A 16038-nucleotide genomic window follows, 5' to 3' on the forward strand; every position below is an offset into this window, starting at 1 on the left:
GATTAAGCGCTGGAAAGAGTCTTTACCTAAAATGGTACAATCTTAACGTCACAAATCCTCCACAAGGTATAAAGACAACAGAGTAAAATCCCTGGCTCAAAGCATGCAGTCAGTCATAGGCCAGTGAGAACAGTAAGGGGAGGAAAGGGTGTAGAACGTGTATTAAGCAGATTTCAGGACCACAGCCATACAGGCCAAGTTCACCTGTTTCCATCTGGGGCAGCTTTGACTCCGTAAAGTGGACAAGGTTGTTAGGGCGCATGATGGCAATGGAGCGAGCTGTGATCACCAGCCTCTGGAAGACCTCAGGGTCCAAATCCTTGCCTTCTTTGCTGGATGTATTAAGACACTGCACAGCTTTGCTCAACAGGGCCTGATCCTGTAACAGAGGGATCACAGAGGATAAACCACGAGCAAGGGCTGGGTACTAAAAAAGAGGAGAGGAGAGCTGGCAGATCATCAGAATGGCTACCTTCTCTCAAGAGAACAGGTTAATTACCACCAGCTAACTGGAACAAATCTTCAAAGTTAAACTTCTAAATACGTAAAATATTAAAGGCACTACAAAAAATCAAAAGCCATGAAATCAGTATCAAAGTATGATGGGAAAATTAGAAACCACTCAATTCTCCGGAACTGCAACACCCCAGACCGCTTTCCTACAGTAAAAGAGTCATTCTTTTGCAAATTCATATCACGTAGACTGTGTTTCCAAAACTGTCTTTCCTCGAGTGGTTTAGCAGGTTAGACTCGCATTCGTCAGTTCTTCGGGCAGGAGGTATGAAAGCTCACCAAGGCGTCTGGGCTGCTGGCTTCTTCCTCATGGATCTGAACTGCTGTCTTTTCCATCTATGGAAACTGGCCTAACCTACCGCCTTCAGCCTACTTACTTTTATAGGTGAGCCCTCACTCCCCAGATTTCCCCCTCCATCACTCTCCAACAACCACTCAACAATTTCCTCGCCAGCACGTACACCTAATTAGGGTGGTGCCACAACCGGTGGAGAGAAACCACCAGCAGTCCTGACCTCCTAAAGGAGTCCCCCCCCTCACTCTCTCCCAGTGAGAGAACACTCACCCTCGAATGCCTCTCCCTTCTCTTTCTTAAATCGTGCTGACCCTATTGGCGAGGCAGAGACAAAAAATGCAAGCATGCAACCCAGTGCTGGCTTGTCCACTGTGCAGGGATAGCCATTAATTTCTCAGCAGACATTTCAGACTGTGGGGTCTAATCTCAATGTTATTCCCTCCCACCTTACTTCACTGTGCCCCTGCTTTACACATGAAAAACCAACTTACGTGACTCCCTGTCAGTACCCCCAACTTCCACATCCACAGAACGCATCCCTGAGAGGGAACGATTACCTTGTGGCTGTGATAGGCTGAGCGGCTGGTGTGCAGACTGGCCAGAAGGCTCTTGGACTGCTGCTGGACACTGGGAGGTGCTGGCAGGGACAGCAGCAAAGTGGCCAGCTCCTGAGCTGCATTCTTGTTTCTCTCCTGACGCAGAAGACAGCAGGTTACCACTGACCCCGCCAAACCCATGCCGAATGCACTGTCTAAGCCCTGCCCTCCCCACTCTTCCCTTTCAGGCCAGTAGGGTCAAACAAAGAATTTCAAAAATCAACATCCTCTCATAATATAGGTACAGACATTGAGTCCAAGTTCATGACTCCCAGAAGTGTTCTTTTACCAGCACTTGTCCTATTCTATGAAACACTCTCACTGTAGGTCTCCCGAAAGTAGGACAGAAGGCCTTAAGCTGAAGGCTTCTCTGGAGCTTCTCTGCAAATCAAAATTAAGCTATAAATGTTCTTCAGCTGTAAAGCCTCCAGGCCTCTGACGACTCCACTGACTTCCTGCTTCTCCAGAAAGCTCCCATGTTCTTTGAAAAAGTAACTTGCCTTTTCGATGATTGGGCCAACAGCAAAGCAGCTTTCCAGGGCTTCTAAAGAACTCACAACCAGCCTAGGAGACAGAAAAGCTGGCTTGAGCACAACCCTTCTTTCCGCCTTGTGCTTTAGCCTGTGCAAACTATAGTCAAGAGGACCCCAGGGGCAGCTAATGAATGCCAAATACAAAATCAAAGCACAAGAAGACCTGCCACAGGCACCATGCATATCGTTTCCTTGTGTTATGGGCCAGAAGAAACCTGGCTCCTTCTTGGAGATTAACCTGAGGCCATGTTCATAATCCATAACTCAAAGACAGGGCTTTCCTTCCTCAAAGAGGATAAATGTGCTCCCTTCTGCTGCCTGTGGCAGGGATCACTGAAATGGGCTTAACAGTCTTGATGCCATGAGACCCAAAGCTCAGGTGCCCACAGATCACAGGCAAAAGGGCACATACACAAAGGGAAGGGTTAAAGCCATCTTCTTATACTGGTCGGGTTAGCTTATATTATACTTTACTTACACCGCCTAGAAAATGCAAAGGCACTTCCTATGAGTCCCTAAGTACGGGGAAGAGAGCAAACTGCATTTTCAGGAGCATGCCAATTGCCAACATTTAAAGGACACTACAAAGCACCTTTAGAAACCTGAGCAATTTTCTCTTAGGTAAGGAACAGGAAACCCAGCTGCTGGAGGGTACCATATAGCATGCTCCCCAGGGCCCACTCCTGTGAGTTTAATGTGCATAGTATAAACACCAACACTCTGACAGCCAATGCTCTGGACAGAAGGGGAAAGGACTGAGAAGCAGCTGGAAAGGTCAAGGGGTAGAGGAAGACAATGAAGAGCTAGGGAAGAGGGACCAGAGGCGTAAAACGAGGTGGGACAGAATGAGCTCTCCAGTGGCTTTTCATACGGTAGGACGTCTCCACTGTCCCCTCGCCCCTGGCTGCCCCTCTCATCCCCTGCAGAGCGGGCGCAGGGAGGAGCGGGGTGAGGAAGAAAAGCCAGCGCAGTCTGAGGCGGCCGCCACCTAGCACGCAGGGACAGCCCTCCGCATTCTCCACTTCTCGCCGACAGCTCTGCAGCCATGCAATGACCAGACAGAAAGAAGCGGGAGGACTCTTCCACAGAAGCAGAACCAAGGCAAAGCCACACTGGGTCGCACCGCTCTGACACACACTCACTCGTGCAGAGAAAGGAAAGAGGGCATACTAACCGGTCCAGCTTGGTTAGGGACTCAGTTTCAGAACTTTGGGGAGAAGCAAAGAAAAAAAAGGAAAAAAATGTGAAGCTCAGAGAAACCTGGAAACACATCCTAAGCAAACAATATAAGAATAGGGTACGGGGATAGAGAGAGAGAGAGAGAGAAAGAGAGAGGGAGAGAAAGGGGAGAGGGGGAGGCTGCTGGTGGAAGGCAGTGATTTCAAGCCAGGCTATTCCTACGACTTACAATGTAAGAAACTCAGCATCTTACATCATGAGTTACTTCATCTGCCATGGCAAACCAATAGCTACCTAGCGCAAAGAAGCCAAGCGCAGTGCTTAGGAAGGCCACTGGAGGGAGCCTAGGAGGCTCTCAACTCTGCTACAGACACAGTAGCCAGCCAGGCTCTTGCAGCAGCGTTATTACCAGGGAAGTTGCTGCTGCAGAGAAAGATGAGAAAATGATGAAAACAGAATGAAAGGGAAGATTTTTCCCTATAATTTCAGCAAGACTGGATCCGGATCTATAATACTGGCTTAGGCATTTAGCCAGCATCCCCTGGCTACTCCAAAGGACACCCGAGCTTTACGAGAAGGCACAGAAGCCCCAGGCGGAGGCTGGAGTCAGCCGGCTCTCAGCACACTTCCAGGCTGTGTCTGCGCACTACGGAGACAGCGAGGGTCAGGGAGTTGTGTGAAAAGCTGAAAATCGAAGGCCAGACTTGGGCAGTTAACAGAGACTGACTCTCTGTCAAGGTCTGCAGGGAGAGTGAGAAACGGTGAGGACCGAAGCCAGTGCTGGTACCTCTCCAGGACAGTTCCACTGGTCGTGGTGGGGGCAGCCGCGTCGCTCTCTGCAGTGCCATTGCTCTGGTTCAGGTTTGAAGGACAGATGTTGCTGACGGAGGCAGAAGGGAAGTCTTCCGGGGGCTCATCCGGCCAACCAAACTGCTCCTTAGTCTTGCCATAAATTTTTACAGCATCAATCATCGTGACACCTGCTGGATCCACTGAGGCCCCAACTATAATAAGCAAGAGAAGCCATTAAGAAGCAGATTCTCTGAAGGGCTACCACCACCGCCTCCAAAGCAAAGACCAGATTAAGTCTGGGCAAAGTAGCAAATCACATGCAATTTACAGTCACAGAAGAAACTTATCTCCTGTGAGTTCAGCAGCACTTTAGTCTTGTATAGATGCTGAATACATGAAAAAACAGTTCCACTGACCACAGCCTAAGGGGTCTACTACTTGGAAGAACAGTCGCTAACCACTGCCGTGGGGATCAGACCTTCTAGTACTATCAGGGTACTACGTTGCCCATCCCCCACCCAAGGGAGCTCTGAGCACTCCCTTTGTTCAAAGCACATTCATACTGACAGCATCAGAGGAGTGGTCAGTAAACAATAGAAAGAGACGCCAGCCTTATGAAAGGCTCAGGGATTTGCACTCTGAGGGTTTCAAGTTTTCAAGAGCACTGCAAGGCAAGAGACACTGCTGAACACCTCCCAGTGACGTGGGACCTACAGCTCTCTCTCACCTGTGCTTTCAGAAAGCCTTATGATTTCACACGCTAATCTCGCCCCCACTCTGCAGAAACACACGGGCAGCCCCCTTGGCAATGCTGACCCAAGCCTACAGAAGTGGTGGGCCCTGAAGCAGAGTGTGACCCTATCTCCACCCCTCCTATTCTCAAGTATATCCTTTGCCTTGTCACCTTGCCTCCTTTCTATCTCAAATGAAGCTCAGAGGTTCGTGCCGGCAGAGACCACAGAGATATCAAAATCCTAGAGAGCCACAGAGAAGTGGCCCCTAAGTCAGCAGTCACAATGAGAAGGATAGTCTGTGCCAGGAGCTGGGGACTCACTGAAGAGGTTCAGTTTCTTATCAGCCTGCAGGGCTTCTTCTCTGGTGAAGGGGAAGTCGAACCAGCGTGAGCGACTCAGGTTAAGCTGCATAGTTCTGCCGAAGATCTCAATGTATGATGGAGCCCGTTCGATGGCCTGGGTCCCAATCTGGATCCGCATGCCTGTCATCACCATGGTGCTGTTGTTGTTGCTAATCTCAATGGTGAAGCCACCGGGCTGCAGAGAGGAAAGGCACACGTCAGGGGGCAAACCTGTGAACACCTCTGACGGTGTCTCCACGTGTGATCTAGGCGAGACCTTTATCCTTTTAACTCTGCAGTAATGACTTCCTCGCTTCCAAAGACGGGCAAACTGAGGCAGGGAGTAGACGCTCTTCAACCTCAAGCTTCCTTTTCCCCAGCATTAAGCACCCCTGGTCCTCTGCACAACAGCCCCGCTGGTTAACGTTGTATAGAAGCCCTTCTGCATGGGAGTGAAAACAGTCATCTACTCCAGGGACCACTCAACTAGGATTGAGGGTCAGTGGCAGTGACGAATTACTTTATACTTGCATTCTAAAGAGATGTGTTCTCGAGCAATACCGCTTCTGAGGGACTGAGCCCAGCCTGCCGCAGTCCTCACCTTGGTGTTGGCCACATACATGCCAGTGGAGTTCAGCCGGTGCTTTATCTGCTGTGCGTTGTACACCTGCAGGAGGTCATTTCCACCAAACTCCACATCTGTCAGCTGCTGGTTGTGCTCAAAGAAGTCAATGGGGAAGGTCACCTGGCTAGACGTGCGGGTTGCTGTGGAGAGCAGCACCAGATTGCCAGGCACTGGTAAGTGTAGTCTCCGCCACCGCTTGCCGACCCCAAGCTGAGCCCACACTCACATGCTCCACGCTTTCTAGACAAATTCTGGACTATAATGCTTACACCGGTATGATGCCTACATGTGGCAAGCTGTCCAATAGTCATTATCCCTATAACCACAATGTCACCTAGCAGGACAAAGACACCTGGTGTTGGTCTGGAGTACAGCTCATAACACAATAGGTCCCCTCAGAGCTGGTTTGTGTAAAATAAACAGAAACTATTTCTTTACAGGAGGATGAGCAGCACTGCCGTCTCAAACACACACAATGGGGGGACCCGCAATGGTTGCTGCTGAGCCAGATTCTCTCCCTCCTAATTTCAAGCTTCCATTCCCTGATGTGTCCTCTATCGGTCAGGAGCAAGACTCCCAACTCAGAGACCTATGAGTGGCTCCTCACTACTCAGTGGGAAATTAACCAACTGAAGAACCTACTCCTCAATCAATTCTACCCTGTACTCCACACCAGGCATGATATTTTCCCCAAACGCAGAGAAAAATATCTCAAACATGGCCCAAGAGCTAATTCTTTCCTGGGCACCTAAGAAGGGCTGACCTGAAGTGGAGGGTCAAGGGGCACTTCCTATCTGTATAGTGTGTCTCTAAAAGCCACATAGAAAGCCCTGGCTGGTGTGGCTCAGTGGATTGAGCACTGGCCTGCGATCCAAGTGTCGCTGGTTCAATTCCTAGTCAGGGCACATGACTAGGTTGCACCTCGGGTCCCCAGTTGGGGGCGTGAGAGGCAACCACACAGTGATGTTTCTCTCCCTTTCTCCTTTCCCCTCTCTCTAAAAAAATAAATAATAAGTAAACAAAACAACAAAAATGAATAAATTATTTTTAAAATATATTTAAAAAACGTTTAAAAATAAAGTAAAATAAAATAAAAGCCACATAGAACACTGAGGGCCTTAGGAAACTTGATTCCACTTTTGGAAATTAGCTGTCCTGCTTCCCTACCTTTACAAAATGTACAAGCGGGCTAGTCACCGATTCCTCACGGATATTTACAACTGTCTACTCTGAGTCATCTCTAGAAGACTGCTATCCTGTCCCCCACCGGTATGGAGGAGGGGCCTTACTGATGGTGGCTGTTTTGCGCTTTCGAACAGGCTTCATTATGCTGATGACGCTGCTGGGCTGCAGGGACAGCTGAAGCCAGTAGGAGGTGTTCTCCACGTTGGCCATGTAAATGCGCAGGCTGCCGTCCTCACACAGCAGGATCATTGTCGTCCGCTGCTGCTCATTGCAGGCTGTGTGCCTAATGGCGACCATGTCTTGAATCTAGGAGAAGGGACAAAGGAGGGTGTTGGTTCCTGCACCCGTAGATCAGAACCAGAGAGAGAATGAGGCAAAGAAGCAACTAGTTCATGGTCAGTTGCGGGGCTGCAGAAGGGTGACACGGGCGTCTAGGGAAAAATGAGGCCAAATGCTTTATGGACCTCCAACGAAAGAGCTGGGGAAGGGGCAGAACACAAGTACAAAACTGGACCGGGTTCGGCTGTTCAAGTGATGGGAGAACATGCACTGACCTTTGCTTTGGCAGGAAGGGTCTTTATCTCCTGAATAAGAAAAGTGTCTGGTTTCACCATAACTACCAGTGGCACACCTGTGGTTTGTTGCACACAACACACCAAACCAGGGTGGTTCATCACCTCAGACCACTGGCAAAGGGCAGGAGACGTCTTACTGCCACCATTGGAACTGCAGATAACAAAGGTGGCCACAGTTAGGCAACAATCCCCAGCTACTGGTGCTTTCCTTGATCTAAACGCCATCCTCACTAAATACTTGACTTCCGGAGCAAGATATTTATCCAGGAACTCAACTACCCATGAGTCTCAGTCTTTTTCTGAACCATGTATATACTTTCATATGCCCCAATGTGTGTCCCCAGCAGAAACTCTGGTTAGGATCTCTAATGCTAGGCTCCACTGTCTGAGGCGACAGGTGACTCTGTGTGCCCAGAGACTGCCAACTACACAAGGCCGTGAGCTGCCTAAGACTGAAGACCCGTTGTCCTATGCAGAATCTCCAAGTACTTCAAGTTATGTGTGAATGGTACCTGTTTTATTTCATCCCAAACCAGGTAATTCACAAAACAGAGGCCAGAGATAAAGTGCTAGAATGGCCCTTCGAGAGCAGATAAGAAAGACAAGGAAAAATCCTAAACCTCTTCTTCCTCCTCCCTGAATAAAACACTCCCTACTTCCCACACACCTCTATTATCTGGAACCCTGATGGAAGCCTCAATCGCCACAACCCCAGCTATGCCCCTACTACTGATACCATGTTCTGTGACCAGTAAGTCCCCCAGGAGGGCAACTGAAAGGGCATATGACAGCATGCATGTCCAGGAGAAACTTACTTTCCCTTCTCAAAACTCAGTAATCACATTAAAATCAGGTTTGATGCCCTGACCCGTGTGGCTCGGTTGGAGTGTTGTCTTGTAAATCAAAAGGTTGTAGATTCAATTCTCAGTCAGGGCACATGTACAGGTTGCAGGTTTGATCCCCAGTCAGGGCGCATGCAGGAGGCAGCCAATCAATGTCTCTCTCTCTCTCACACTGATATTTCTTGCCCTCTCTCTCTCTCTCTCTCTCCCTCCCTTCCTCCTCTCTAAAATCAATAAGCCTGTCCTCAACTGAGGATAACGAAAACAAAAACAAAAAATCCAGTTTGCTGCCTTGACCATAGCTTTTCCTTCTAGGGACAGTGTCCCCACCCCAAACTACCTCTTACAACTTGGGGTCTCCATTGTGGGAGACAAACCATGCAGACAGCCAAAACTGCCAACACTGATGCTGCCCGATTTTAGAGATACTCAGCAGGGAAGGGGGAGGTGTGCTGGACAAAAGTATGTTTCACCAAATTCATATTGGACACCAGTACTTGGGAGGGAGGTGGAACTATCCTATGAGAGGTGCGCATTATGAAGCTGAACATTAAGGGCTCATTCCCACCTTTTGATGTTGATGGAGAAGAGCTGCAACACCTCCAGAGTCGTCCTGCTGATGGTGGCTGCGAACGATTTGCCCTGACAATAGCTGAAGAACAGCATCTGCAACACGTGGGAGTAGTAGACAGACACACCGCCACCTGCCACCTGGCTGTTAGTGTCCTGTCAGAACAAAGACATCTGCATTAACTTCTCAGGTTGCCTTGGGTACCAGCTTCCTGTTTTGCTGCTTATTAGTTTTAAATCAAGATTATGGGCCCTCATAGTCTAAATATGAGATCCCTGTGTCTCAATCTTAAAAATACGTGAGAATAAAGAAACATCAAATTGAATCAGTTTAGTTCTAAAGGATAAGAGTTCTTGCTGTTAGGTAAAAAGAAGCAAAAAGGAAAAAAAAGTAAGAACAACAGAAGAGTTGCTTAGCTAATTAAATCTGGAATAGAAAAACAGCAACATTTGCTCTAACCTTCAGGTCCTCATGGTTGACTTCCAGAACATTAGTGACATAGAAAGGTCCCTGCTGGGCACTGCTGGCCTCTTCCATGAGCTGAGTATAGATGTACCCAGCTGAAGACATTATAACAATAATGTTCTTTCCCTCCTCGTTGAAGAGGAAGGTAACATCCCGTATCTTTGAGCTCGGCAGGAGAAAGTAGAAAGTTGGACTCAAGGCATCAACAGACAGGTCATAAATCTGTAGAATGAAATGAAGAAAGATGAAATAAGGGAGGTCTATTGCAGTCCCATCCCCAAATTATCCTGGTAAATCCAAAGAGCTGCAATTGGTAAGTGTTGGTAGGCACTGATGAATAATGTCTTTTACTCTCCCTCAAGGAATGAGCAGGAGAAAGATACACATCAACAGATTCTGTAACAACTACAGTGACAGCTGTGCATTTGGTACCCTGGGGGCGGAATCAGAACCGATTTCATATTGCCTGTACACAGAAAGCTGCTGCCCACCAATATAAAAAAGGCAACAAAATGTTAGGATTTTTTATTTTTAATTTCTGGGAAAAGCTAGCACACAACAGAGATCAGACATTCTGCATTTAAAAGCAGAACTATTTTAGGACCCTATCATCAAAGAGCTGGTACTGTACCTTGACGAAGTCTGCGGTGACAATCGCTAACTCAGTCTGTGAACCAGGTAACCACACGGCTTTGATGATGAAGTTCCCCGTCGCCAACTGGGGGTGCAACACCAAGTGATCCGAAACAGAGCCTGAGCTACTGAAGGTCAGCACATGGCAGTCCTGGACAGTTTAAGGAACAGAATGGTTGAAAGATGGTTTGTAAATAGGTGATTTGTTTCAGAGTTCTAATGCTTCCTTTTCTTCCCTAATATTCCCTGCCTTCAGACAGTATTCAGACTGTCTAGGACATATTCAGATTTCAAGAACATATAAAGATTATTCCAACATAAAAATAATCTAGGGGAAATTCAGAGGAAGATTCCTTTAGCATTCCAATGGTTTTTATGTTTAACCCCAACAACCACTAAGAGAAAGTGGTGCTGAGAACAGGAGAGAGAAGGTGACTAGGGTCCTGCACCAAGACAGTTACCTTCAGCCCACACACAGCCAGGTAGTCTTCCTTGCATGGATTCCCGGTGAGGCTCAACACAGTAAAGGGGACTGGGGCAGACGCCAGGCGGGTCAGAGTCAACTTCCTTTTGCTGGAATCTGCTTGCTTCAAGAGTGCCGAGAGCTGCAGAACGGTGATCTGCAAAGTAACAATTAGTGATTTATTCTTAACCCTAGCCTTCTCAGAGAACAGAGCAATAACACCAGGTTCTTCAACAGGGATACTAGTGTGCAGCTGTTTATCGTAGATAAGCCTCTTTGGAAAATCCTAGCCCAATAGCAGCCTCTATTTCTCCTGGCTGAAAGATATGGAATGGCTTTCATTTCCTCCTTCTACCGAGGACCAAACAGATGAGTAATAAAACCAACTTCTCTTTGTATAATCAGATCATAAAAATTTCTATGTAGGATGTCCTTTCTAGTTTACTATGAAACGTTTTTGAAAGTATTTTTGAGCTGTTTTAAGAACATACATATTTCTAGTTTGTTTTTCACTTAAGATGTTAAAACAACTTTACTGGTGATGGAGAAGCCAGAATACCAAAAAATGTGAGTCAAGATAACCACCACTCTCTCGCCTTCTACTGGTTCTATAGCACAACATATCAACTCCCCCATGTCCGTAGAGGGCTTGGAGGGCAGGAAAGAACCAAACAGGGACACTGAGCCTTCCTATGAAGCTGTTTGTCTCTTGGTTTATGCCTTACAGAGTGGCCAAACCGGGAAAGACCGGGAGCCACACTGTCACGGGTAACTGCCGGCCATTACCTTTCCCTAGGGGCTTGAAGGATGTGTTTCGATTGGGAATTTACTAATTAGAAACACAATCTTTGTTCTAGTCGTACCGGGTCTAAGTCTAATCAAGTAACTAATGGTTCAAGTAGAAATGCTCATTCAGCACTGTCCCTAAAGCAGTCTCAGAAACTGATAACCTTTTTCCGAGGGCCAATGTGAACACAGTCGTCCATCTGTTTTACTCAGCACTTAAAGACAAATACGACCTAAAATGAGTGGGAAGTGGAGGACCCACCTTGCCTTTCTCGTGGCTGACAGCCAAATGTTGGCGGCGCCCATGGGGGGAGGAGAGCACACACATAGCCACCCGCCTGAGCACGTGGGCGCTGATTAGCTGTCGAATAGTCTGGCCCTGGTCTCCACTGTAATTCATCCGAACATTCTCAAAGGCACCCTCCTGGGAGCCTAAGGTGGGAACCTGGCACAGAGGGAGTCAGACAGAGTAGGCAGTAATAAGACAAACATAACCAAGTGGATTAGTACACTATTTAAGTGACTAAGACACTGTAGTTGGGTCAAAGCAATGGAGTCCAATGTCTAATCCATGGACACAAGTACATTTGTAACATTATCATCAGTCCAACAAGAACAATGTAGTGAATGTTTCATAAACGTAAATTTAGTGACTGTTTCATAAAGCTAAATTTAATTAATAAAACGTACTGGCTCTTAAAAAATATATAATGCCTTAAAAAAATAAAATGATAGTAATCATGGAATTTTTTCTCACTGATCTAACCTGGGAAAATTAAGTCAGTAGCCTTATGGGTCACCAACACCACCCCAATATTTTTTAGCTTCATCTTTAATATCTAGAAGTCTAAAAAAACAATGCTTTAATACTGTGACTGTTTTGTTTCTTTGTTTTGAGAGTGAAGAAAACACACTGGACCACATAGGTGTCTTATACCCTAACATTTGGGTATCTTGGACTTAAATGGATTCAGAAACACCTTTTACACTACTATGTCACCACTATGTAAAACTATAACTGATTTTTAATAAAATACCAAAATATATGTGTGAGTGTCTGTATGTGGATTGCCAAATGAATATAGTTCCCTTAAAAGCAGTCCCCTTGTGAGACCTAATCATGTACCTCATTGATTTTTGCACTTCCCTTTACTTGCACTAAAGACCTCAGGCAGGCCCCACCAGAACTCCTATCGTCGGTGCTAAGCATAGGTGTTCAAGCGGATAATGATGTACAACTTACAACCCATGTCATATGAAGAACTAAAAGAAAGTTACTTAAAGCAGAAGAGGACAAACATTATTTTTGCAAGTCAGATGACCCTTAGGGAAGAAGGTACAATACAGAGGTTTTCTATTTTATATACAAAAGAAATTTCTATTCTAATTGCCTCCAAATGAAGATCCTCACATCTTGGCAGTTCATAGATTTATAGTAAGTGAAAATGGGACTTATTCCAAATGACTTCTTGCCAAGACACACCTCATGTGCTGATTTTCACACTGGATGTCACGGTATCTTAGTTTCTAAGTTCTGAATGGCCAGGGATGGACTGTGCTCAGGATATTTCTCAGAGTATTTAGCACACTTCTGCCTCTCAGCTCCTGAACACTGACACACTCACCATGAGCTGGTCCGTCATCTCAACCACCTTGCCCACCGTGTGCAGCTCACGGAGGGCCTGCTGGGCCCGGCTGCTGCTCCCCACGGCAGAAGCCTGCTGAAAGTTGGTCTGAATGGCATCCAGGAGGAAATTGAGCATGTCTAACACGAGAGGAGCGAAGGAGAAATTGGCCTGAGAAAAATCCAAATATACAAATGAAAAAAAAAAAAAAAAAAGACAAAAAGTAATGGGTCACACTCATCATAACAATCTTGCCAGTATTCAGAATCCATTATGGAGAATCATCTCATTCTCTCAATACTGGATTTGATTCCAATCAGTCTGTTACTATGCTACTAACTCTAGAGCAACCTTTCTTAACCAGGAGTCTCACACAGATACCCTAACGCTCAATCACATCCATCATGCATAATTAGTTAACTTCTCTCCTGTGAAACTAGAATGGTGCTAGTTATGTACCATCCTAGGGAAAACTGAGAAAATAATCACTCAAATCGTGCTTCAGATGAAGAACTGGCCAAGAAAGGGTGCTCTAGTGCATCATATAACTAAAACTTACCCTCCCACAAACCCCATTAATACTCCTCAGGATACAGCCTTTCCTATCAGGAACGAGTGACAGCACATCCCATTCATATTCACACTGTGGAAATGAGTCAACGTAGAGAAACGGAAAACAGCTCTAAGTCCCACCAGCAGAGCTGCAAGGGCAGCCTTGTGCATTGCTGGCTCGGGAACCACCTGCAGGCTCTGCTCTCTGCCCACGGTGCCAGGCGCCCACAGAGCCCACCTGGTTCTGCAGCTCCTCCCGGCAGCCCTCTACTGTGCGGCACAGGCTGCTCTTCTTGGGCTTCTCCTCGTCAGCACCCTTGCCATCGCTGATAGTGACTTTGGCCTTGTCAGCTGGGGATGTGCTGGAGTGGCGCACCAGACTCTCTGAGACCCTGGGTTCACTTTGAAATGCTGATTCCTTCATGGTGGAACTCATGCCACTGCTCGGTGTTCGCTTCACCAGCGCCTGGGGACAGAAAGCATCAGAAGCCCTAAGCTCTTGCCACAAGCACAGACGAAACTCTGCCTAAGGTCTTGGAGGAAAATCTGACCCGAAGGAGAAACTGGCTAGACATTTAAATAATAGCCAAAAGCCTGAATTCTGATCTTCACGGTGATCACCTAATATCTAACACTTACACAGAACGATGGGTCTTGATTACAACATCTGAAATTATGGAGAGGGTCTTAGAGAACAACTGCAAGACTTCAAATAACCCAGCAAGTTCTAACATTCATATGGCATGATCAGTGACAGAATCAGAATTTACTCCTAGACCCAGGACACCATGAAGGTGACCTAAAAATTTCCCAGTTTTGTTAAGCATTGTCGTGCCATTCAGAAGCCATCCCTCTAGCCCAGCGAACGTGCCGCTCCCTCACCAAACAGCTGCCGTCTTCCTTGGCCCCACAGTCACAGAAGAAGGACCCGTACTTGGCGTAGGAAATCTCGTGGTCCTTGTGGCACACTTTGGCACACACTGTGCACACACCCACGCCATCAACCATCTTGCAGGTGTGGCAGTGGTACCTACGAAGAACAAGAACCAGCAAATGGGCCCCGAAGTCCCAGCAATCAAAGCCTGGCAAACCCTCACCTAAAAGGAGGAACTGCTCTTACCAATGCTGGTTCATGAATTCTTTCTGAGTGATGGTGAAAGTGCAAAGTTTATTGCAAAGAGAATCTTCATCCTTCAAAGATAATAAGTCTTTTTAATCGGAAATATATCCCTCCAGACACCAACAAAAACACAGCCTATGTAAACAGTTAATTCATAAATGACATGTAGAAACCTGCTCCAATTGGAAATGGCTTGCAGGCTATAAATGTGCTACAATTTCAGGTGAGACCTTAAGAGTTTTGTGGTTTAGAGAGAGAAATCTTATGCTTTCTCTACAAAGGGACTCACACCATTCTCACGAAGAACTCATCCCTACAACTGAATTTTGGATGCAAAAACTAAGGAATAGCAGGATAATTGCCTCTGGATGTAACAAGGCATATGCATCCCAAATAGTCCTTTCCCCCAAGAGATTAGGACCGGACAGCTCGCTCTGAAGGCCTGGGGAAACATTCTGGCGTTAATCACATTAGGCTGGGAGAAAGCAGTAAGGACTGTAAAGGGTTTTGAAGCTCACAAGGCCTGGGGAAGAGACCCAAGGGCTTGTTAGCGTGGACTCTGCATGTACCAGTCAGGAATTGCCTTGTGGTGACCCTGGCCGCTACATGGTACTTACTGAGTCCTCAGCCTGGGAGTCTTCCTCTTCCACCGCCAACTCCTCCACCCAGTCTGAGTCTACCTCAATGGCGCGTTCTTCTCCATCCACCGAGAGGTGACTTGGGCCTTGCCCATTACTCTGGCTCAGTGCATTGGTGACATCAGCCAAGTAAGACATAATATGGCATGTGCACTCCAGGACTACCACATGCTGCAAGAGAACACGACCGCAGCATGGAAATCTTAGTTCTCCCTATTTCATTATGTAAACTATGTTTTCTCACGTTTTTCCCAATAAAGTTCAATTGCAGGGGAATGATATAAAAGCAAAGAAACCACAAGTTTTAATTACCCATTTCCCCCAACTCTTAGCACTATGGCTCCATGTAGCTGGTCAATAAATTGTACTGAATTACTGTGTACTCATTTATTCTTAAGCACAAACATAAAGTCTTTACAAAATCTTATAAAATGAAGTAAAACTGAAATTAGAGAAAGAGAGAAAAATGAAGACCAAAAATCATTTAAAAAAAGACTAATTAAAAGTGTGACTAGGCGCTCATTAGTGGTTTTTCCTACTGTTAGCATTTTTTAACCATTAGTGAGAGACATTTAAATTACTGGGTTTCAAATCAATGCAGAAGAGAAATAGTTTCAGAGATCAAGTGAAAAAGTTTCCAGTAACCCACTGCAGGTAGTTCATGCCTGCCTAAAAAACCCAACAATCTGGCATCAAAGCCTCAGATGCGTCAGTTCCTCATGCTGCACTATGACAGTTCAGAGCTGAAAGGATAAAGATTAGCAAGGAAAGAGGGAGACGCAAATGGTGTGGTGGTGGGTCTCTGTTCCTAGCCACCCATGTCAGGTTCAGGAATTGAGCTGTCGGTGGTGCCTGAATGCAAGATTTCTATCAGTTTCAAACCTTCTTCTCAGCACAATGACCTGAACCCTCAGGCAAAGTAAACAATTCTACTATCCAGACTGCAGCTGAAGAGGGGGTTTGTTACCACACATA

At 46.5% G+C, this 16038-nt stretch overlaps 1 protein-coding gene across 3 annotated transcripts in view; it reads right to left on the minus strand.

Annotated features, from left to right (window-relative positions):
* The window catches only part of UBR4 (ubiquitin protein ligase E3 component n-recognin 4), a 123115-nt gene that overhangs the window by 63329 nt on the left and 43748 nt on the right, over nucleotides 1-16038 (minus strand). For 2 of the 3 annotated variants that reach the window (XM_090268693.1, XM_090268692.1), the window contains exons 35-53: nucleotides 15043-15234; nucleotides 14426-14496; nucleotides 14188-14335; nucleotides 13544-13771; nucleotides 12754-12924; nucleotides 11391-11573; nucleotides 10341-10499; nucleotides 9878-10030; nucleotides 9241-9468; nucleotides 8779-8936; nucleotides 7348-7519; nucleotides 6898-7099; nucleotides 5585-5748; nucleotides 4963-5179; nucleotides 3904-4120; nucleotides 3112-3144; nucleotides 1905-1968; nucleotides 1366-1500; nucleotides 205-379 (exon numbers count right to left, since the gene is read on the minus strand). In XM_090268693.1, the coding sequence (XP_090124819.1) occupies nucleotides 205-379; nucleotides 1366-1500; nucleotides 1905-1968; nucleotides 3112-3144; nucleotides 3904-4120; nucleotides 4963-5179; nucleotides 5585-5748; nucleotides 6898-7099; nucleotides 7348-7519; nucleotides 8779-8936; nucleotides 9241-9468; nucleotides 9878-10030; nucleotides 10341-10499; nucleotides 11391-11573; nucleotides 12754-12924; nucleotides 13544-13771; nucleotides 14188-14335; nucleotides 14426-14496; nucleotides 15043-15234 (3070 nt within the window). The remainder of the gene's footprint in view (nucleotides 1-204; nucleotides 380-1365; nucleotides 1501-1904; nucleotides 1969-3111; nucleotides 3145-3903; nucleotides 4121-4962; nucleotides 5180-5584; nucleotides 5749-6897; nucleotides 7100-7347; nucleotides 7520-8778; nucleotides 8937-9240; nucleotides 9469-9877; nucleotides 10031-10340; nucleotides 10500-11390; nucleotides 11574-12753; nucleotides 12925-13543; nucleotides 13772-14187; nucleotides 14336-14425; nucleotides 14497-15042; nucleotides 15235-16038) is intronic. The other variant, XM_090268694.1, reaches the window with a different exon arrangement.

This window comes from Furipterus horrens, unplaced genomic scaffold (genome assembly GCF_987537825.1).
Source record: "Furipterus horrens unplaced genomic scaffold, mFurHor1.1.pri manual_scaffold_3, whole genome shotgun sequence".
NCBI lineage: Eukaryota > Metazoa > Chordata > Mammalia > Chiroptera > Furipteridae > Furipterus > Furipterus horrens.